The following is a 24075-nucleotide window of genomic DNA, read 5'->3' as shown; positions in this document are numbered from 1 at the left end:
TTTTCTTTCTCTTTATCCCTCCTTTTCCTTCATCATTTATTTATTCGATCAACTATTCTACAATAATTTCCAAAAGTTTCAATGTTTTTAATATATCACACTTGGAGAAATTGAGTCTTTCTACATTTTTTTTTCTGAAAATATTTCCATCACTTTTTATCTCACTTTTTTATCCAACTTTTCTACTTTAGACAGGAAAAATAAAAGTCTAGAGTTTCTAAAATTCAGGTCATAGTTAACATTATCTATCAAATCCGTTCCAAGTAGGTGGTAGAGTACACACACACACACACACACACACTGTGTGAATGAGTACGTGCATTAGTGCTGTAAGAGTGACAGTGGGCGTGGCCACGATTACCTAACCTGAGGGATTTCCTTTGCTGACCAACAGGTTGTGAGCATATAAATTCTCTCTCACACCACACTTACACACACACACACCCTTACACACACTTACCTTCCCAAGCCTGTGTATTGGATCTTCACTCCACACCGGACTCTAGCAGTGCAAAAGATGCTGAAATCTCTGCGTTACCAGTTTAAGGTGAGTAAAACAACAGTTTATTAATTAATAAATAAATAAATAAATAATAAACATTTCATTTTTAAAAATGAATGCATAAAATGAAAAATATCTTCAGTGTATATCATATATTACATCCAGATTTTTACACAGGCTTTATTTATTTCTTTGTTTGTTCATGTATTTAATGAACTTTTTTGCCTTTTAGTGTCTATGAATGACGATTAATGTTTGTTTTATTCATCATTTTTAATGCACTTTTCGTTTGAATTTTTTTCTTTTATTTCTTTACTTTTTAATTCAACTATTTTGTCCATTATTAATGCCCTTGAGCTACATAGTATTATATACAATATGCTTCATAAAAGAAATGATTATTACGTGATTAGCAGTTAGTAAAATAATTCTTGATACAGGTTACATAATCATATAATAACATTGAACTATTAAAACTATTAAACATATCGCCTACATTTCAGATATTTTCTTAGACTCAGACACTTTTTTGGCAAAAATCTATTGCTAAAATGTTTCAGTCTTATCTCAAGACTAAATATCATCTCACATTACAGTGTACGTCTCTGTAATGCTAATTTGCATTGCTAAGGGCGCTTTTTCAGATGCTAATGAGAGAGTTAGTGTAAATGATTAATTATCTTAAAGTCTTTGTCATTATCAGATCCATGTTGTTGTGTAAATGAAGTCAGTGCACGTCGTCTTTGTTCTTTGATGGTAATCAACACTTGGTCAACAGTCTGTGGTCAGTTTAAAGCGAGATATCGTCATGAAACTAGCTGACCGTTGATTTGAATGTTACATAAGTGTTTGGATTTGATATGCAGGATCAATAGACGTAAGTAGAAACGCATGCAAGGCGCATAATGACTCATCCCGTAATGACTCATCCCATAATGATTCATCCCGTAATGACTCATCCCATAATGACTCATCCCGTAATGACTCATCCCGTAATGACGCAGGATGTTTCCTGACCACTACGTCACCTTTAAACACCACAACTTCAGTTCTGTAAGCGCTTTCCTGGACCTTTCATTATAGCACAAAGATAATTATCCTGAAAAGGGAGAGGATGTCCGCTGTACACGTCCCTACGAATGAGCTGTTGCTATAGAAACGATAATGTATTGGAACGAGGGCATTAATATAAACCTGTGACTTGTAGCTGCACTACTGTCAGAGCTGCTGGTATAGAAAACTAATCAACACTTTCTGACCAATCAGAATCCAGAATGAAACAAATATTATCAAATATTATAATTTTATAATATTTGTACACTCTGTATTAACATTTTGGTTAAACTCGTTAAAGAAATGAGTTCGAGTAAAAGTACATCTAACAGTAGTAGAAATAGTTTAAATGGACTGAGAAAGGTTTTTATTTTATTGGAAAAAGGTCTAGATGGAGCTGGAAACAGTCGATCTGGATCACTGTAATGAAGCACACACGATCGAAACTGTTGTTCTAGCAGTGTACATGCACACAAATAGCTCTCATTTGCAGCGTTTGCAGTTTGACCTTTGACCTTGGTCTCCGTGCATCTCTACATGCAGCAGGATCGACTCTCAGTTAACGTGCTGCTCATCCACTTACAAAAACAAAACCTATCCGTGAAAATCACCACAGTTTGATGTAAGAGTGTGATGATACGCTGATCTTTACGCTGAATGTAATAAAATGCTTAAATACTTAAAATACTTAAATTAGCACTTTCACAAAAAAAAAAAAAAATCACCTCCCCAACAGAGTTTTTGGACTGATGGTATTCCTAGTTTGTGACCTAGCGAGCCAATATCAGAATGTATTTTTGATAGACTTCAAAGCACTATTGTAAGTCGCTCTGGATAAGGGCGTCTGCCAAATGCCATAAATGCAAATGTAAATGTAAATGAATGTACAGTAGTCGCTTAGCCGAGACAGCAGCGTTTGCTTCTTTTGCTACTTTTGCTCTGGAGCTCTGATGCTAATGTAGCTTCGAGTATTGAAAGACACACCTGAAATGTCAGACCACACCCAGTTCCTCAGTCTCACAGACAAGCTGCTGTGGTTTAGGACACAGAGGACACACAGGGACTTCCTGTCTTCTCTAAACATGAACTAAACTGTTCTGTCTGAGCACTGAAACACTGCGGAGGCGGCCATCTTGAGTCTGCATTAAAAAAAACTAAATTTCCTTTTAGGTCTTACATTGCCTTACATGTTAAGTTGATAATGTATTTCCAGCCTGTAAAACTTTCTTTCTTTCTTTCTTTCTTCTGCATCCCATTTATTTATTTATTTGTTTGTTTGTTTGCTTGCTTTTTTGTTTGTATATTTGTTTGATTTTCCCCCACTCACATGCTTTTTTTCTTTCTTTCTTTCTTTCTTTCTTTCTTTCTTTCTTCTGCATCCCATTTATTTATTTATTTGTTTGTTTGTTTGTTTGCTTTTTTGTTTGTATGATTTTTCCCCCATTTGCAAGCCATTTCTTTCTTTCTTTCTTTCTTTCTTTCTGCATCCCATTTACTTGTTTGTACTTTGTTTGTTTGTTTGTTTGCTTTTTTGTTTGTATATTTGTTTATTTATTTATTTATTTTTATTTGTTTGTGTGTTTGATTGTCTGTTCATTTGTTTGTTTTTGTTATTTCTCCATCTGCATGCCTTTTTCTCTTTGTCTCTTTCTCTTTGTCTTCCTCTCTTTCCTGTCCACATTATTAATGGAACGAAGCTCTGGCTGATGGGTGTGCAGTAGTAATGACCGGATCCTGAGCCACCGTTAGCCCTGAAGCCGTGGAGTCACGTGTAAAAGAGGAAGCTGTACATGCAGCTCAGTAAATATCCTGATCCTCTATAATCCTGTGTGCGATGAAGGAGATCTAATAAAACGAGTGATAGGTGCTACGGAGTCAGAGTGGATTTGATTCATTTAATCATCAGTAGGAGATTTCAGCTCAGAAACATTTATCTTAAATAAACACGTCTCGGTTAATACGTGACTGAGGTGAAAGGCGTTTTTAACACGTGATGGGATTTATATTTCTTCATCAGTACAGACGGGATTTACAGTTTCAGCCAGGAATACTTTATTTCTATGTAGTTATTTACTGAATAATTTACTTTGTGTGGATGTGAGGATGGATGTAAGGAGAAATAAGATCATTAGGTAACGCTAAACTGGTAGCTATACGCTACAGTGACTTAGCTACATTAGCTAATGTCCTGATGTGTTTTATTCCTCTTATACCCCAGCAGTTTGCCTGCTATTACAGTTTGTCATCACTGATGTCTTCATCTGTCCCAAAACACTAAAACAAACAAGCAAATAAGATAAAATCGAAAACTTTTTAAGCCATTACAGGATAATATTTTGGATAATATTTTTGTATTGTTTGTTAAAGAATGATGTCATAATTTTTCTCCATTTATTGTTACATTTAAACAAGTTCGTTCCTGTTCTCACTTACGTTAGAGCAGCTATACACAGTTGTTCCCTCACCAGCCTCTCTTTTTTTCTGAAAAACAAAGACGCAGTTTGTCATGTGACTGAAAGCTTTCCAGCTTTACCTCTGACTGGTACAAAGCACTGACACTGGAGACTCCTTCCATAAATGTTAAATAAACACATTTCTCCTTACAGAAAAGTTCACCATGTCAACGATTACACAGGTTTATTAATCCGTTTATGTGGAGCGTCTGCCGTACGAGTCCCTGTGAAACAATAACGTATTAGAACGGGCGCATTAGTATAAACCTACACTGCTGTCAGAGCTGCTGTTCTAGAAAATTCATCAACAAATTCTGACCAATCAGAATCCAGAATCCACTGTTCCACTGAAGTTACAGCAGATGTTTGTTTCAGCCTCACACACATCACGGATCACTGTGTGTGTATTTCTTTTCCTGAATCCACAGAAACCCATTTGCACTAACACACATCCCCAAGGACATGTCTACGACTGTGTGTGTGTGTGTGTGTGTGTGTGTGTGTGTGTTTTAACAGAGGTGATAAATGCACTCCTAGTAAAAATGGACCATTAAAGAAGAGCTTTTAAAAATGTCAGGTCCACTGATACACCTCCATCAGAACAAGTGAGAGAGAATGAAACAGAAAGAGAGAAGGCGATGGAGAAAGATATGTAGAAAGATAGAAAGGAAAAGAGAGAGAAAGAAAAGAATAGAGAAAGAGAGCAAAGTTGAGAGTGAGAGAGAAATGAACAGAGTAGGGTGTGAAATGGTGGAGAGAGCAAGAGAGATGAAAAAGAGAGAGAAAGAGCAAGAGGGGAGGAAACAAAAAAGAGAGAGATGGAGAGAATGTGAAGAGAGACAAAAAGAAGGAGAGGTGGAGATAAGGGAAAAGAGAGAGAGAGAGAAAAATGAGATGATGGAAAGAAAGACGGATGAAAAAGATGGGGTGAAAGGGAAAATGACAGAGACCGATGGATGGAGAGAAAGAGAGAAAGACAGATAATGAAGAGAGGAGAAAAGAGGGCGGGTGGAGAGAAGCAAGAAGAGAGACATGAGATGATGAAAACCATGGAGAGAGAAAGATAGACAGATAAAGACAGACTAAGAAGAGTGTGGGATGATGGAGAGAGTGACAGAGAAAAAGATGGAGAGAGAAGAATGTGTCATGATGGACAGAGAGAGAAAGATGATGATGATGATGATGATGATGAGGAAGATGATGGAGAGAAAGAGAGAATAAACGAATGATTTATTCAGTCTCTCCTCTCGTCCCGTGTCACAGATGAGCCGTCTCAGTAAAGGTGAATCGTGCTCCATCTGGTTTGAGGGAAGTGTTGAAGACGAGGAAGATGACGATGAAGACTTCCACATGGTGGAGGTGCAGGATGAGTGCACAGATGGACAGAAGCTGGAAAACGAGTGCACCTTCTGGGACGTCCCCCGTCTGCTCGGACTCGAGGGAATCACCTCGAACATCACGTCTGAGGATAGCAAAGTGCTGAGTATCACGCAGATACAGCAGGTAATTATTATTATTATTATTATTATTATTATTATTATTATTATTATTATTATTATTAATTCTGGATTGTGATTGGTCAGAAGGTTTTGCCTGTTTTATTTTCTATAACAGCAGCTCTCCCTGGCTGTAATATAAGAGGAATAAAACACTTCAGGATGTGCTGTTGTAGGAAAATAATCAGCTATAGGGTGGTAACAGTGACACCGCTTCATCACACCACACCGTTGTTGATTATTTTTCTATTAAAGCACAACACGGAGTGTTTTATTCCTTACAGTTTAAACGTTATACAATAATTATGCATTAAATGATTACTAGATATCCTGTATTATTAATTATTAATCATACTGTATGATTGATATGATTGATGATACTAATGTGTGTGTGTGTGTGTGTGTAGCTCTCTCACTCGCTCCCTGCTACATTAAGGCTGTGTGAGTGGATGTTAACGTATCGTACTCAGAGCCACGGCAGCAGTCTGAGGACGCTGTACAGAACCACCAACAAGCTGGACACCTGCATGATCGTCCTCGTTAAAGACACCTACGGACAGGTGAGCCTAACACACACACACACACACACACACACACACACACACACACACAAACACAAACTGAGGAAATTTGCACACACTGAGGGAAAAAAACCCTAACATCTGCACAAGTTTACTTCTATACAGCTGAGTGCAAAAGTTTGCACACCCTTAAGACAATTTAAATCCAATCTCTTGGGCTTGGCAGATGTTTCTTTATTAATTCTTTAAGTCAAAAAAATGGTCCAATTGTGAATTTTTAGATACTGACAGTAAATATCTCCCTTTCTGAATACAATATATTTAAAAAAAAACTTTTTTAGTTACTTTTTTTTTTTTTTTTTTTTTTTTGCGTCACCACATCCTCCCCCTTTTTTTGGGGTTGTTACATTTAAATAATTTACAGTTTTACACTGTATATAAATGAATTAATTCAGAATAATAATAATAAGAATAATAATAAATAATTATTATTAATTATATTATGGTAGCCATATTTATTCATATTTATTATATTATTATTGTCTATTGCAGGTATTTGGTGCTGTTTGCTCCGCCCCTCTCAGAGTTAGCTCCACCTACTATGGCACAGGACAGACCTTTCTGTTCTCATTTTCTCCACATCTACAGGTGCGTTTCATGTTTTTCTCTCTCTCTCATATTTCTCTTTGCCCTTTATTTCTTCCTCTCTCTCCCTCTCCCTCTCTCTCCCTCACATATACATTACAGCACAGTGAAACTCTTTCCTCCGCATATCCCAGCTTGTTAGGAAGCTGGGGTCAGAGTGCAGGGTCAGCCATGATACTGCACTCCTGGAGCGGAGAGGGTTAAGGGCCTTGCTCAAGGGCCCTACAGTGGCAGTTTGATGGTGCTGGGGCTTGAACCCCTGACCTTCTGATCAGTAACCCAGAGCCTCAACTGTTGAGCCACCCCCACCTTATTACATAGCATTAGTACTGTTAATAGTAATATATAATATTAATAACTAACCAAATTATTGCAAACACACATCTCTTTCTCTCTTCTGTTTTGAGAACTGTGTAAATGCATTAACGTCCTCATAAAGCTGTGTGTAACACGAATGTGTGTGTTTTTAGGTGTACAAATGGACGGGCATTAACTCCTACTTCATTAAAGGAAGCGTGGACTCTCTGGTGTTCGGAGGAGGACTGTAAGGAAAATTATCTTCACACTATTGAAATCAACACAATAATACATGATGCAGTGTGTGTAACGTTTTCCTGTGATTCCTGTGTTTCCTCACAGAGGCCGGTTCGGTCTGTGGCTGCACGGCGATCTGCTCCGGGGCCGCAGTCAGCGATGTGAAACCTTCGATAACGACGTGTTGTCCTCAGAGGAAGATTTTATAATTAATGAGCTGGAGGTGTGGGCTCTCGTTTGACTGTACACCTCACGTTACGTTATAATCTGAAAAAGAACCAGGCCGACCTCAGCATCGGCTTCGACATCGGCATGTGCATGAGCCTCGGCTCGGCCTGAACGAGGCAGCGGAGCACATTTCACATGGATGGAATCGCTGACGGCTCTGATGATGAGCTTTCACACATGCTAACATGCATCACGAACCATCACCACGCACTCAAGATCTTAAATCACATTTGAGGAATTGTCACGTCTTAAATGCAGATTTCTGAGGATCAGCGTGATTCGCCACCAGAGGGAGCTACAGCCTCAGAGAAAGACAGAACTTTCTGGATTTGAGCCAAAGAGAAGAAGGGAAGAAATGGCTTTATGAATGCTAAGCATTTTAACTCATGTTAAATCCAGGTCATGGAGGAAACAGTAGGAATCACTATGTTATAAACTTCTATTTGTTTCTATTCAATTGAATTTAGATCTGTATGTGATTAACAACAATGACATCACAAACTTAAGGTCACATGACACTTATTGAACTATGGAGGTATGAAATTGATGTGCGAATTGGTGGTCTATCCGATCTGGCCTCTATATTCAGAGTTAAACTTAATGGTTTCATTTCCTAATGAGAATTGAAATGATTTTCCCATTACGATCTAATGGTTTTAATGGTTTCCAGTTCAGCTTCTGCTATTAAGTTCTAATTAAAACCCTGGGTTATGTAAACCTATATAATAGATGTATCAGTGAAGTATTCTTTAGATTTATTCTCTAGTGGCTCTCTAGTGGGAAAATAAATGTTCTATAAAAATGAGAGTTTTCATTACAGGCCATTATGATATTGCAACTCTTAAAAAAAAAAAAAATTGGAGAATGTTAAAAAAAATAATAATAAATCATGCAACATGCCGACAATCCAAAACATAACAAAAAATCAGAAAAATAATTTAGTTATTTTTAACTAAATAATAAGTTTTGGTATGACTTTCTTGGTCTCCGGATCTGATTTGAAGATGTCGTTTTGTGATTTATTTTTTTAGAGAGGGGCGGCTGCTGATACGATTTGTATTCATGTCTCTTATTACACTATTAAATATTATAAAATATTTAAATAGTAAACTATTTTGGCATTTATATGTCTTGTGATGATGTTACACTAATGCAACGAAAAAACAATAAATATCTTGTTTCTATAAATTACATTTCTTTGTCTTCAGTTGGTTTTAATTCATGAATATATCAGTGCCTTCTGATTTCTCTGCATGCATTCTAATGTGAAAATGTCAATAATAATAATAATAATAATAATAATAATAATAATAATAATAATAATAATGTCTGTGAAATCACCATTAAACCAAAGTCTGTTACACGAGGCCACCATTAAAGACCACTAGCACCAAAACGAAACCACTAAACACATCTGGAATCAGTCACAGGTCAAAAGTTAAACAGTTAGGACCCTTAATGAAAACACAAAACACCATCATTAAGCTTTAGAAACCATTACACCACAGTGTTGTTCAATTCTCATATCTGATTGGCCAGAAAGTATTGATTAATTACATTAATAACAGCAGCTCTGACGTGGCAGGTTTATATTAATGTGTTTTTCTAATACGTTATCGTTTCTATAGTAACAGCTCACTCAAAGGAACTTGTACGGCAGACGTTCCACATAATCTAAACCTGCTAATGAGCAGAATAAAACTGTGCTGTTACCTAACAAAGAAAGCCGCGTGTAATTGTTGATATGGTGAAGTTTGCTTTAAGGACGAGGAGTTATTTAACGTTTTTGGAAGGAGTCTCCATGTCAGCATTTTGTAAGGGTCCGTAGGTTTTCCGCAGTTCCTCAGTAACATGACAAGCTGGGAGTTTTTTGTCTTATTAATTTCAAGAGAGAGAAAAAAGAGAGGTTGGTGAAGGAACTTCACTGTTTATAGCTGCTATAACCTGAGTGAGAACAGGAACTGATTTGTTTCCAGATGTTCCACAACATTAAATGTACATAACTATAAACAGATAGAAAGTATGATGTCATTCATTAGTAAATTAAACATTCTAGCTGTTGGAAAATTGGAATATATAATGTTATGTTATAGGGAAATGAGATTATTTTCCTCTAACAGCATGACATGGAGCGTCTCATTCCTTACGTACAAAACCATCAGGAAGAGAAGCAGAAATCTGTGAAATCAGAAATCATTCTTCTTTTTAACAACGGTTTGTTCCAGCCTTCTTTACTCTCCACGTAAAAGCTGATTGTCTTTATGATTGTCTCAAATCAAAAAGAGCTTTGTTTCTTGTCAAACCTCTAAAAGCGATGAGAAATTAATACTTACATGATCATAATGAACAGATCTTCTTCTCTCTCATTTTTTTCTCTCTTTCCCCCACACTGAGAAAATGAAGGTGTGTTTCTGATCAATCATGCGTCACTTCGTAGCAGATGGTTTGCATAAATTAGTGCAGAAATCGTTCTGAAGGATATAATAACTGTTCCAGATGAATGGAGTAATTTGCAGTCTTGTAATAATCATCTTTTACTCTTCTGTATGAATTCTTAAATCATGATTGGAGTTTTGCCCATATTGTATGTGTGGGTTGCTAATTTACGGCTATAACACAGGGGTGTCCAATCTTATCCACAGAGAGCCAGTGTGGGTGCAGATTTTCTTTCCAATCAAGCAGGAACCCCACGTGATTCCACCTGTTTAATCAGCTCATTTTAGCTTTTAATAAACTCAGGTGTGGCTTCTGCTTGGTTGGAATGAAAACCTGCACCCACACCGGCCCTTTCCGGATAAGCTTGGACGTCCCTGCTCTAACAGATCCATTAGAATTTGGATTGTACTGTATGTTGGAATGAGGTTTATGTTAATCAATATGGTATGTGTATAGAGTTTAAGGCATGGATGGACAGATAAAACAGATCAATCATGACAAATGTTCCCTTACACAGGTGAGAAAGGTGTAAAATGTCACCAGCAAAATGAAAAACCTGACTAAACTTCTGAAGTTAAATGAATGCTAACCAGAACAACTAGATTTACCTTATATTGATTTCTTGCCATGGGAAGATTTTCAAGATAGAGGAGTTTACGAAGTATAAAAAAAAGTATGATGGTGTCAGAGTAGTGCTGATACATCGATGGACTACAGCAACCATAAGCCATTGCATGTCACATGCTCACTGCTCACACCATGTCACATGACCACGAGCACCTGAATCACGTTGTTATTTAGTTGTTCCAGGTATTTAAGTCACGTACTGTATAGCACTCCTGGGCGGTCTCTAGTCGTTGTCACCTTTATTGGTATCATGTTCATGTTGTTGTCTAGCCTCACTGTTTCTCGTTCATGTTACATAGTCTTCATGTCTCATTTATCTCACTGTAAATAAATATTTTTCTGCACTTCTACCGTTCCTGACAGAAGGATAAAAAGCATAAAGTAGTACTTAAATAAATTATAAACTCTAATCATTGCTGTGTTACTGTGGTACAAGAAGAATAAAACATTTAACACAGAGACTCTGCTTCATCATAAATATTGGTTAAATAAATAACATTACAACAATAATAATAATAATAATAATAATAATAATAATAATAATAATAATAACAATAATAACAATAATAATAAATACAACTTATAATGAATCAGCTTTGTAGGCAAATCAGTAACTGATCAAGTTCAGTTTGTTCAGGGAAAATCTGACACTGTATCCTCTTAAAAAAAAGCTCATTAACACCCTGAAACTGTTGAAAGATTTGTGATGTGTTTAGCGATTTTGGTGCTAATGTGTTACTTGATGCTGTATTTTCATTATTCCTGTGAGAAGTTAGTGGTTGTGTGTTGCGCTGATGTCACAGAGGGACGTTGTTATTGCCATTGCAGTTACAGTGGAGTTTAGGGAAAATGTTCAGTCTCCAGTTCACCTACTGCCATATTTTTAGACAGAGAACTGGAGAACCTGGAGGAAACCCACACGGATACAAGGAGAACATGTGGAACTCCACACAGACCGCAACCCGAGCTCAGGATCAAACCAGCGACCCCAGAGCTATGAGTATAACAATGTGGCCTGTAACTCAAAACACAATGAATGTATAAGGATGTTTCATTAATAATCTCCAAACAACAGAAAGCAGAGATATGCTAAACCAAACAGAAATGCTCTGAGGAACATGGAGAATGTCATTCCCTCATTCAGCTGAACTTTTGACCTAAACCCTGCAGGAAAAGATCGTTTAGCTGGCGTTATCAGAGTGTAAAGCACACAAGATCAGGAACGAAAGAGAGACAGAGATTATTTCTCATTGATTTTTATGCCTGTTGACATAGACACTTTAGAACACTCTTTAGAAAATGTAGAACCTAGGATAGAGAGAAAAAAAGGGTTGCTCCAGGGGATCATTAAGGGTACGAGCTTTCTAAATGGGTTCTACTTGGAGCCTTTTATGAAAGGGAAACATCCTGTTGTAGGGTTCTTCCAAGAATCCTTAAGCATTCCTAAAGGGATTAGATAGTCAGATGGATGGATGGATGGATGGATGGATGGATAGATAGATAGACTCTTAAAAAAATGAAGAACCATTTAGGGTTCTTTGGTTTAACCCTTAAAGTTCAGTGTAGAACCCTACAACTAAGTATATCCCCTTTTTTGGAAGCTACAAACACTTAATTTTACAACAAACCCTTAAAGAACTCTTGGAAACCATATTTGTATAAGAGTGTGTGTATTAATTGGATAGGTGTACAGTATGGTATTTTCTTCTCAATATCTAGAACCTTAAGATTTAACATTTTTAACATTTAACTGTTTGGGTTTAACATTTAGCTAAAGGTACTTGATACCTTCTTTAATTCTTTGGATAACTAATGGCTCTACCTGGAACCTCTTCTGATAGGGAGACACTCAGTTGTAGAGTTATACATAGAACCATTAAGTGTCAACTGAAGAACCCATAACAGCTGCAGTATACTTGCGTTTGACTACACAAGATGGCTGCTACACTTATCCTGTGGTTGTTTGGAGTGCTGCTTGTGCACGTTCTCAGAAATTAACACAACGAGTCTGTGTGGTGCGATACCAACGTAAACCGCTACAGCACTATGTGACGCTGTGTCCATAAGAGACTAAACGAACTATTGTCTCGAATCAAATACTTATTTACTATTCTAGACTGTCAGTGAGTACTGATGCTAACCGCTTTTCCTATTACAGTTAGTGTTAGCTTTTCATGTAACCTTCAAAAAACCTACCGAAAAGTCGGTTTTGCGTACCGGTCTCCTGGATTTTCTAGATTATTAAATACTTTTGCATGCAAGGGCAGCATTTTCAATTTGAGACACAATTCATGACAACCATCACAACGACGGTGGAAAGTTTTAACAGCGCTCATCAACAATCACTGTGCATGAAATCACTAAACATGTTACAGTTCGACTCCAGGGATCGAATCCAGGGATGTTATGGCTCTGATGTGCCATCTAGTGGTAAAGCATTAAATCCTCTAGATGTATATAAGATACACAGGTGAGTGTGTGAACGATGCCGCTCGCATTGCTGCCGCTTGTGCGCGCACACACACACACACACACACACACACACAAAGTCATGCATCAAGCATAAACCAGCCTTAAGGGTTCTACATTTTCTAATAGTGTACAAAGCACCACTTTCCTGAACTATTTACTGACGTGGCAAAAACGCATTATCAGGTACTCAGACCTGATTTCCAACTACAATTGCTAGTAAACAACACACTTCATCGCTGCATGCCTCACTCTCAAATAAAGTCACTCAGAGATATTTCAGTGTCACTGAACTGATAAGGACATGGCTGTGAAAAGAACATTCACTGTGAAAAGGAAACTTGGCTTGTAATTCAAGGCAAGCGGTGAACAAATACGATGTATTTTACGCATTTATCGAGCAATTTTATCTAAATGGCACAAGACAGTGCAGCGTCACATTTGTAAATTTGCCAGATCAATAAATGTAAATGTAATGAAGTTTTGACCTTAAATTATTTCACACATGCAAAATAAAGATGCCTTCAGACACCGAGAGCAAACTGTACAAAATCATAAATATTTCACTGACTCAAAAGAAGTTTAATGATATTTCATACAAATTAAGCACTCAGAGCCCTTCCTCCCAAATATTAAAGGCGTAATTGGACATAAAAAACAATAAACTAGAGGTTTTAACTAAATGATCCAAATAATAAGTTTACAAATCTGTTTTGCAAAACTATTTATTAAAAAGGAGATTACAGAGTTTGAAACAAGTACTTGAAGATTTGGAAATATATTTATAGAAAAGATTTCAGCTAAGTTAGACTCCAGTACTTGTTATCTACATTTTCCAGTGGAAAAAAAGAAGAAGAAGAAAAAAAACGTTGGACATCAAGCATTTCTTGGCTAACTGATGTGGTGTACGTGGAATATTGTGTAAATCTGCTTTATAGCTTAATTATTTTTTTTAATTCCTTCTTATCCACATATTATTGTGTTTTAAACATTGTGTTTTTAACATTATTGTGTTTTTATTCAGCATGTTAGCATGACCTCTTCATTTACTTTTACATTTTTCAGTGCTAGGAATAAGAAAAATTTCATTAACCACTTAGACACAGAACTTCTTGGAATGACGCGATGTTTAAGAGCATTCTCATTATTTTCATGCAGAAAATGGACGTGGTTTTCTTTTTTTCAAGACTTCCACTGCGTCCTATCATATGGCTGTGTATTTTACTTCACCGCATGCAAAAAACTTAAGCATTCAGTTAAACATGAATATCTGCCATTATGTTCTGTTTTTTAGAGATTATTATCAATCATTTCCGTTGTTCCTTTGCAGATAAAATGAAACAGTCATGGCTGAGGTTTCTAAAAATATACAGTGTAGGAGTATGTAAAGTGATTAACAGTCAGAGAGACTGTGGACTTTGCCGGAACCAGGAAAAGGTCACTTGTCAGTAAAACTGATGGCTCTGGTGGCTTGAAGTTTTTCTAACACGAAATAAAACATTTTTGCATTTTGAACATTTTGAATGGGTTTTAGAGATTTTTGTGTGTGTTTTGTGTGTGTGTTTTGTGTGTGTGTGTGTGTGTGTGTTTTCTCTCATCCTGAGACACTATAATGCACATCTTCACTGGGACTTACAGGCCTCCTCCATTGAGACTGACAGGAACGAAGCCACGCCTCCTTTATTATAACTGACAGGCACAAAGCCGCACCTCCTTTACTGAGGAAGACAGACAGAGAAGCCATACCTCATTCACTATAACCAATAAGCACAGAGGCCACACCCTTTTACAGGGACTGACAAAGGCCACACCTCTTCCACTGAGCCTGACAGGCACAAACGCCATGCCTTCTTTTCAGGGACTGACAGGCACAAAGGTCCACGCCTCCTTTACTGTAACTATGGGTACACTGGCCACACCTCCTTTACTTTAACTGACAGGCACAAAAGCCACATGTTCTCCATTAAGACTAACTGTCAGAGAGGCCACACCTCATTCAGGGTAACTGGTAATCCCCGAGGCTACACCTCTTTCACTGTGACTGACAGACACAGAGGCCACGCCTCCTTCACTGTGACTGACAGGCACAGAGGCCACGCCTCCTTCACTGGTTGGAAGTCAGTTAGAAAGATTTCAATCCACTTCTTTATGAAAGATTTGTTGGTATTAAAATAACTGGCCTCTATAAACGCCCCTCAGTAATCACACACACTTTTTGCCCATGTTTGAATTCTCAGTAAGAAATAACACACTGTATGCCAGGCTATTAGCTCCACTTATTCACTAACTAATAAACTATTTGAAGTCATATGTTTATTCTCTCTACGAGGGAAAACAAATTTTGGCGGTGCAGGTGCTGCCTGAAAATCACACACAGAGCTGTTACGATTAGTGAAACAGTGTGATCTCCCCAAGGAGAGCATTTACACACAACTGGAAAAGAAGAAAGTGTTTTTTCAAAACTCGTGCTACATAATTACTACATAAGGTGGTGTCAAGATTACTATTTTTTATTATCACTAACATGACTCTATGTTCATAATCATAACATTAATAAGGTGTAAGATCATGGCACTGAATATGGCAAAGAGTGACATAATTGTAAAAGGGGGCGGGATTATAATGGCTAAAGAGCTGGTGGGCCAAAAATAGTGGACTGGATATCAGAGAAAAAAAAAAGACTTTCATCTGACTCTGTAGCAAACGGGAAATGATTGGAATTGGGTTTGGGAAAGATTTTTTTTGTAACTATTAATGTAGACTTGATTGTATTTGTTGTATTGTTTAGATTCTTTGTATATATATTTTTTTTAGATATGTTTTAGCAATGTTTTTTCCTGTATTTTCAGTAAAAAAAAATCAGTTTAAAGCTTCATAGATTTTAAAGAAAAAAATATCAGCTGGGTATCCTTATAAGCTGATACTCAAGGTTTCAGTATCAGTATCGGTATTGGAATAAAGAAAAAGTGCTTTAGTCTCATCTCTAGGTCAGAGACCTTAACATGGAGCTTTAAAAGATGCTTATGAGTGCTACGCTATTCCTGCACTCACTGCTGCCACAACTCTTGATTAATGTTTTAGTTACATACGCTGTCTGGCAGTTGGGGCAGTTGGGGCAGTTGGGGGAGTTGGGGGCAGTCGTGGTCTAATGGATAGAGAGTCGGACTTGCAACCCGAAGGTGAACCTGAAGGTCATTGGTTCGAGTCTCAGGTCCAGCAGGGATTGTAGGTGGGGGGAGTGAATGACCAGCGCTCTCTCTCCCACCCTCAATACCACGACTGAGGTGAGACCCTTGAGCAAGGCACCGAACCCCCAACTGCTCCCCGGCACTGCAGCAAAAAAGGCTGCCCACTGCTCCGTGTGTGTGTGTGTGTGTGTGTGTGTGTGTGTGTGTGTGTGTGTGTGTGTGTGTGTGTGTGTGTGTGTGTGTGTGTGTGTGTACTTGGATGGGTTAAATGCAGAGCACAAATTCCGAGTATGGGTCACCATACTTGGCCACAAGTCACTTCACTTCACTGTGATTTGACTGATTTGAAGTTGTGAAAGGTTGAAATGTGCTTAATTTAGAATAACATTTATTAGTATTATAAACAAACTAAATAACATTTACTACAGATGTTTGTGTGTGAAGTACATCAGCCGGCTTGTTATTTACAGGAATCTGACTCTTACCTTCTCGCTAAAACTACACCACTCTAGCTGGCTGTCAGTTCAACTCAAATTAGCTGGAAAATGTTATATGTGAAGGGTACAGTGAGGAAACACACTTTCTGGAAGCGTAGTGAAAATTCTGCAGAAAGAAATTGAAGTTTCGATATTTATAATTTGTGCCAAACAGCCTACAAGCCATTCGAAGACTTTTCCAGTTGCATGATGTCAGGACTGGGAGGCGAAGACGGATGCAAGTGCAGATAGTATTTATTAAGTAAGGTGCTAACAAGAACAACAAGACATGAAGACAAGGACAATAAACATGAACGGAGCATACAAAGCAAAGAACATACAAACTATGAGCGATACTGTGGCACACATGGAAAAACCACAAATATGGCAACGAAAGCTGGACAATGAAACGCACAGAACTTAAATAGGGGTGCTTATTAGGAGTAACTCGGGACAGGTGTGAGTGATCAGTGAGGCATGTGACATGGTCATGTGACATGCTGGGGCTGATGGGTAGTGTAGTTCTGTGCCGTATTCGGCACAAGCAGGACACAAAACAAAATTAAGAATTATAATATAAATTGGAAGCTGTATATGATATTAGCTAACTAGCTAGCATTGTTTTCAAGTTTTTTTGAATTAGGACTCCATTATTCACGCCGAAGTCATGTGATTTATACTGAGTTTAATTTAGAACACTTACATACTGACACTCCAAATGAAGTCTAACCCACCATGGGTGAAGTATTTACTGATGACGAATGAATAGTACAGTAAATGAATTACGCAGCACCACGTGAGCACCGTATACACTCTCGTGTTAGTGATTGTGGCCTTTCTTTGTTCTGCAAGCTTCATATCTGAGCTCCTGTGACTTTTTTGTCAGGTTCGAGTCTCGATACACACCTCTAGTTTGTATTATACTGGAAAAGATCTGACTATCCGCCCTGAAAATGTACAAATGCTCAAATTTTGCATTGTAAGAGCTCTATGAAATCTGTATAACAGCATTTAATTATTTCCTTTAAATATGAGACGTTACAAGGAGATACTAAGAGTGACTGAAAACTAGCATATCGCATTTTCATACTGTCTCAGCTCTTCTCTTGATAAAATCTTTAGATTAATAGTTTGTTATGTTGACATCAGATTTTTTTTTACCCCATTTGCAAACATTCAAACATGCAGATTATCTTACAACAAGCAAAAGATCTTGGTTATTGTGTGTGCTACAAAAATATATGCATATAATATCCGTCTAATCTGTAAATCATGTCTTTAAATGTTATGAACAATCAGATGGACTTCCTCCGGAAGCGGGGTAGTTCTCTGAAACTGTGCCCAGGAGACAGTGTGCTTCCCGGGGAGGAAAATCCCGTATTTTCCCTGGTAAAGGAACCTCCGTGGATCCGATAAGAAATGGAACTGTAGTAAACCGAATCAACGTTGCAGCTGGGTCGAGATGGAATGAGGCTGGGGCACAAATCAAAGCGATAACAGCAAGAGCAGAGAGAATTGAGACGCGACCGCTGACGATCCGGACTCGGAGGGCGAGGAAGAGCTGGACGGCAGTAGCATTCATTTCCCGGAGACGTGATGAGGTTAGTGCAACTCGTCCCCTCTTCCATCGGCAAGAAGAGCGTGCTATGGCTGTTCTGGTCAGCGAGAGAGCCTAAGTTGCGTTCTTTCCTCTTTAATGACGCTCGTTCCCTCTCTTCCTCTGTGTTCATGGTGAGGAAGCGCAGCACCACGAGGTTGAGGAAGGCTCCGATCACTGTCAAGCCCACCAGGATGTACATGAAGCTAAAGATGACGTACGGCGTCCGTTCCTGGAGGTCACCTTTCTTCTGCAGAGCCACAAAATCACCGAAGCCGATGGTGGTGAGCGTGATGAAGCAGTAGTAGTAGGCGTGAAAGAACGTCCAGCCTTCGAAGTGCGAGAAAGCGGCCGCGCCCAAACACAGCGTGCCCAGGCAGGACAGGAAGCCCACGAGGACCATGTTCTCCATGGACACACTCGTACGCCGGAAACCCAGACACTTTTTCCCCCGGTGGAGCAGGAAGCGTACAAAGGTGTTCATTCTTTCACCCAGGCTTTGGAACATGACCAGAGTGAGAGGGATCCCGAGAACAGCGTAAAACATGCAGAAGATTTTCCCAGCATCCGTACCTGGAGCTGCATGACCATAACCTGCAGGAAAAAAACAGGAAGTAAACGTTACCTCTAGGTAGAGTCAGCTGTAAATATCTAAAGTCTGTCTTTTAAGATTCTTGATTGACAGATAGTACAATTGCAATAAAATCTTGTCTGAATTTTGAACAGATGTGTGATTTGTTCCCCACGTCAGATTATACGATGAAGATCCTCTTACGATAGACCTGTGATTAAAGAAATTCACTTTCTTACGTTCTGCTTGTGTCATCAATTAGCATAATCTGTGAATTTGTTTGTGCAGAAAATAGTTTTGGATAATTCTTAATTGTGAGCTTGAGGTAACAAGGAGATTTTTTCTGTCCATTAACATGTTTCCTTTATGTTCCGTCATCCATACCGTAATTGTACCGTAGCTGTCCCGTGAGTTTGCCGTCCTCCTATTGGTGGATTTTAGATGTGTGTCGTAGCAACGCTCACACTCAGATTTTAATTAAAAAATTTCTTGCACTTCCAGAATTTTGTGGTCACAATGGCACTAAACCGGCTGCTGATAATGTGGATATGATGTCACAGGATATGACATCAGGATTTTAGTGCATTAATCAGGTAAGTCAGTGAACGTATTCTTTCTGTACATGTCTGCGACTGTTATTAATAAAAGAGCTTGAAGAAAGACAGTGTTAATGTACAAACTGTGAAAATTCACAAAATAATATTTACCAATAAAGCAGCTCGTGTACCAAAATGTTTCGTTTCGCATCACATCCTTCTTGTTTAGTGGGTTTATTATTTGGTGTGTGTGTGTGTGTGTGTGTGTGTGTGTATGAGTTAATGGTAAACACTATTTTCCTATACCACGTGTATGTGCCTTAGACATGCCATGCTGCAAATGTCTCTTGTAAATATTTGGATTTTAAATGTCAGTGTGTGTGTGTGTGTGTGTGTGTGTGTTTTTTTTTATCTTGATGGGGACCAAATTTCCCTTCAAAGATTGGAATATCTTTCACTTTTAGCCTTAGGGGAACATTTGTCAGGTTCCTACAATGAAAATCTAAAAGAGCTGAAAGGTTTCCTTGTATATTTGTGTGTGTGTGTGTGTGTGTGTGTGTGTGTGTGTGAGAGAGAGAGACGTGCCATGCTGCAAGCTTCTTATGTAAATACTTGCATTTTAAATGTGTGTGTGTGTGTGTGTGTGTACATTTTTAGATCACTGTGGGAACCAAATGTCCTTACATCTTACACTTTTTGCATTGTTGGGATTTAGGGAGGTCCCTAGGAGGAAAATTACTTTTTTTTTTTTCTTTTTACATAAACTGCAGGTTTTTATTTAAAAACTTAAAAGAGACGAAAGATTTTCCCCGTGTGTGTGCATGTGTGTGTGTGTGTGTGTGTGTGTGTGCATGTGTGTGTGTGCGTGCGCGCGCACCTATCGTGGTGATGACTGTGATGGCGAAGTAAAAGGATCCGGCGAATTTCCACTGCGTCCCGGCTCTGTGCGGCTCCGCGCGCCGCACCACGCGCTCCAGCTCTCGGTAATCGTCGTCCGTGAAGCGGTAACGCGCCTTGAGCTCCGCGCGCCGCTGCTCGGACACGCGCCGCCTCGCGCTCTCCGACTCGGACTCGAGCGCATCGAACACGGCGGCGCCCACAAGCAGGTAGGAGAACATGCAGAGGATCAGAGAGAGGGTCCGTACCGTCTGCTTCCTCAGCTTCTTCATCTCAGAAAGAAAAGAGAAAGAGAGGGAGGGAGAGAGAGAGAGAGAGGGAGAGAGAGAGAGAGAGAATCGAGGTCCGAAACAGATCTATAACCGCCCCGATTAATCGGTTAATCAGTTAATCATCCAGATGCGGAAAATAAGTTTATAGGCTACAGTGCGCTGTAACTGTTGCAATCAGATTGTTGAGAGAAATCAGGAAAAACGTCAGACATTAGAAAGTTTAAACATAAGACCATTTACATTACATAATCAAGGTCTGAAATTACTCAGAGAGCCACCAGTCAATCGATTAATCAACCAGCCATGAGCCATTAGATCATTTAGACAATGAATATAATCATTGCTCCTTCAGTAAACAAAATTTCACCCAAGAAAAGAATATAAGATATCAAATAATCATGTCAAGCTGTGATTCTTTCCCGTGATTCTTTCCAGAAGGGAGCATGATTTCACCAATGAATCGATTAGTTGAGTTTAAATTTTGCACTTTTTTCCCTCACAGTAGTCTAACCTATATAAGCATTTTGGAACAAAGTGATGAGAAAAGAAAATCAGATATGTAAGAAAGGTCTCAAAAGCAGAGATTGACATAATTTCTTCTAAATCATCGATTAATCAATGAGACTTGACTATATAATCTATATACAGACTATACAATCGACTACTGATTATTCTACACTATTGAATATTGCTTCAGTAGTGTTAAAGGCACAAACAATCCCATACTCTATACAGATATACTGTCTGTCTACATGGCGTATAGGATTATCTGTGCCTTATACGCTATTGAAGCAATCTGGAATAAAGTGGGGAGAGAAGAAAATGTCTGACATTTGACATTTCAGACATAGGATTGATTAAATAACAGTCGAGCACGACAACAGATTAGAGCACGACCTATAATCACGCCAAATAATCGATTAATCAACCAGCCATGAAACATGAGCTCATTTAGACAATTCATGTGATCTGAGTGCCTTCAGTAAAGACAATTTCATTCAGAAAAATAAAATAACACATGAAAGTTAGATATAAATAATATGCAGACGTCATCAAGGACTCCAAAAGGAACATAATTCCACCAAATCATCGATTAATTGATCAGCTGTTTTCAATTGTGCACACCAGAAAAACATGCTGAGGTGGGCTTTTTCTTTTTCTTTTTCTAAAATAACATTATATGGCGTATTGGAGCAGTTTGGAATAAAGTTGGAAAGAAGAAAATAAGACATATTAATCGATTCTGTGTGCATAATCGGATCTTTGTGCCTTTAGGAAACACGATTACGCCCAATAAAGTCAAGAGAGAAGAAACTAAAATAAGAAGGGGAAAAAAAAGCTCAGGGTCGCGTGTGTTTCAGAAAGAGAGCACGAGCTGTTACACTTTTAACAATTAATCGATTAGTCAGTTTTAACATTTGCACACCAGGAAACATGTAAAGGTGTTTTTTTTTTTTGAAATAAGTGTAATATTATATGCAGTGTAGGAGTATTTGTGCCTTATACAGTATTGAAGCAATCGGGAATAAAGTGGAGAGAGAAGAAAATTAAGGGAAAAAACAATAAGATCGATTTTGCATGCATAATGTGATGGTGGCTTTAAGAAACACCCAGTAAAGTCGAGAAAATCAAATCAAACAAGAAATACGCTCAAGATGTCGGAAACGTTCCTAAACGCAGCACGCGCGCACAGTTCTTCTCTCATTCCCGTTTCCTCCTGATTTTCCTGTCTCCTCAGTTTGCGTGTGTGTGTGTGTGTGTGTGTATGTGTGTGATGTGTGTGTGTGATGTGTGTAACAAAATATCGCAGAAAATCCAGAAATCTGGACACCACGATCACACAATCACCTTGTGCCTTTACATGATTATCAAAGACACACACACACACACACACACACAGAAACCTCCAAACCCTTGAAAATGTCCACAAAAAAAATCAATAATAATAATGATTTAAAAAAAAAAAAAGTGCACGCGCGCATGAGCGTGAGCGCGAGAGATACCTTCACACACATGTACGACGTGCTCTTACCTTTCTCCACATGCATGTCATTTAGCCTACTCGTAAAACCGGAAATGCACGGAAAACAAGCATCACTCGTTGTTCGTGGAGTGTCGGAGTGTCACGCGGAATAAATCCTGCTGTAGTAGCAGAGGCAAAGGTGTTGCACGCGCGCGCGCGCGCACACACACACATCCACTCCTTCCAGAGAGAGAGAGAGAGAGAGAGAGTCGATTTACCAAAACAAGTTGCTTAGTAACAGCATCCCTACTTAGTATTTCCCCTCCAACTAATTAAAAATAAACCCAGAGTTCAGTGTGAAATTAACTCCTGCTGTAGTGAAGAATTAACATCTACAGTGAGGGGGGAAAAAGACATGTTTAACAGTTGAGGAGGAAGCATGATGGAGGAGTGGAATGACTTTTTTAGGTCAGGTTGATGTTGCATAAAGAATCAGGCAGGATGGCCGTAAATGCTGGAGGTGCTCACTGAACATTAGCCACTTTTGCTTAGAGGACACAAGACAAGACCGTTTTTTCCCTAGATAATAAAAATGCGTCTCATTTGGACTAACATCGTGTGATATCACTTAAAGCAAACCTCCACCCTGAAACCACCCTGAATATATTTCTATTGAACTATTTGTGATAGTGATCTTGGTGCAGATTTATTGGTTAGTGCTGTATTTTCATTATTCCTGTGAGAAGTTAGCAGTTGTGTGCCGCTCTGATGTCACAGGAGGACATTGTTGTGGCTATAGCGCAGTTACAATGGCATTCAATAGGAGAAAATATTCAATGATCTCAAACAGCTCAGGTTTTGCTGTTAGCTCCTAAAAACAAAACCACTTTTCTCACTTAACATTTTCCATCAAGACCATTTTAAAGTCATATTAATGAGAAATCATAGATGTAGTGGCAACGCTGGTGCAAACGCTGGAGTCCCAGAATGCAATGCACCTATACAAACGCTGCGTTCGTCTTGCCTTGTAAGTGGTAATGGGATACTTGCACAAACACTTCTGCATTACAACCAAAACGGCATTTCTGTTTCCAGCTCGTCCGCTATAATGGCAACGGTGCTATTTTACGCCTGGAGTCATTATCAGAGCTCCTGACAATAATGTTAATGACATTCGTTATTTAGGCCCAAACGCTTGCAAAGCTCCTTTTAGTAAGCTGAAGGAAGGCGTCAGACTGTCTCGCTGTACTGATGTAAACAGTGCTACCGGAGACGCGAGAGTCGAGCTATTTCAAAACGGAAATACGTCACAGCCGTGAGTGCAAGAAGCCCGTTTGCAGGTTGGAATGACGTCATATTCAACGTCAGCACGTTTGACTTGTGAAGTGGAAAAAACATGGACGCCTTCGTGTTCGTGTTTTGTTATCATCACGCTATCCAGCTACCTGTGATGAGCGATGTATATCTTCCTCCTCAAAAGAGTGAACTGTATAGTCAGTGTTTTAGATTTAAGCAAATATGTCTGTATGTTGAGTGATCTCAAGCAAATACTTGTTTATACACTATAACTCATTTAAAGGAAAGAAGTGCCACTGTGTTTATTTCTGACGC

At 38.7% G+C, this 24075-nt stretch overlaps 2 protein-coding genes across 3 annotated transcripts; one reads left to right on the top strand and one right to left on the bottom strand.

Moving 5' to 3' along the window:
• Positions 1-396: 396 nt before the first annotated feature.
• LOC113545664 (TLD domain-containing protein 2) lies at positions 397-8320 on the top strand. Its single transcript, XM_026945101.3, has 6 exons — positions 397-547; positions 5272-5511; positions 5912-6064; positions 6578-6673; positions 7141-7214; positions 7310-8320. The coding sequence occupies exons 1-6, from the start codon at positions 518-520 to the stop codon at positions 7443-7445; spliced, it is 729 nt and encodes a 242-aa protein (XP_026800902.1). The 5' UTR covers positions 397-517; the 3' UTR covers positions 7446-8320.
• A 7519-nt stretch (positions 8321-15839) lies between these two features.
• Positions 15840-22767, bottom strand: kcnk15 (potassium channel, subfamily K, member 15). 2 transcript variants are annotated; one of them, XM_026944946.3, is made up of 3 exons: positions 22534-22767; positions 20210-20501; positions 15840-18819 (listed from the first exon to the last, which is right to left on the bottom strand). In XM_026944946.3, the coding sequence occupies exons 1-3, from the start codon at positions 22552-22554 to the stop codon at positions 17924-17926; spliced, it is 1209 nt and encodes a 402-aa protein (XP_026800747.1). In that variant the 5' UTR covers positions 22555-22767; the 3' UTR covers positions 15840-17923. The 2 variants fall into 2 exon arrangements, with proteins under 2 accessions (XP_026800747.1, XP_026800748.1); XM_026944947.3 differs by having other exon boundaries at positions 20210-20495.
• Positions 22768-24075: the final 1308 nt, after the last annotated feature.

The sequence above is a fragment of the Pangasianodon hypophthalmus genome, chromosome 16 (assembly GCF_027358585.1).
Source record: "Pangasianodon hypophthalmus isolate fPanHyp1 chromosome 16, fPanHyp1.pri, whole genome shotgun sequence".
In the NCBI taxonomy this organism is placed as follows: domain Eukaryota; kingdom Metazoa; phylum Chordata; class Actinopteri; order Siluriformes; family Pangasiidae; genus Pangasianodon; species Pangasianodon hypophthalmus.
The sequence above is the reverse complement of the archived record's forward strand: the minus strand, read 5'-3'. Positions and strand labels throughout refer to the sequence as shown.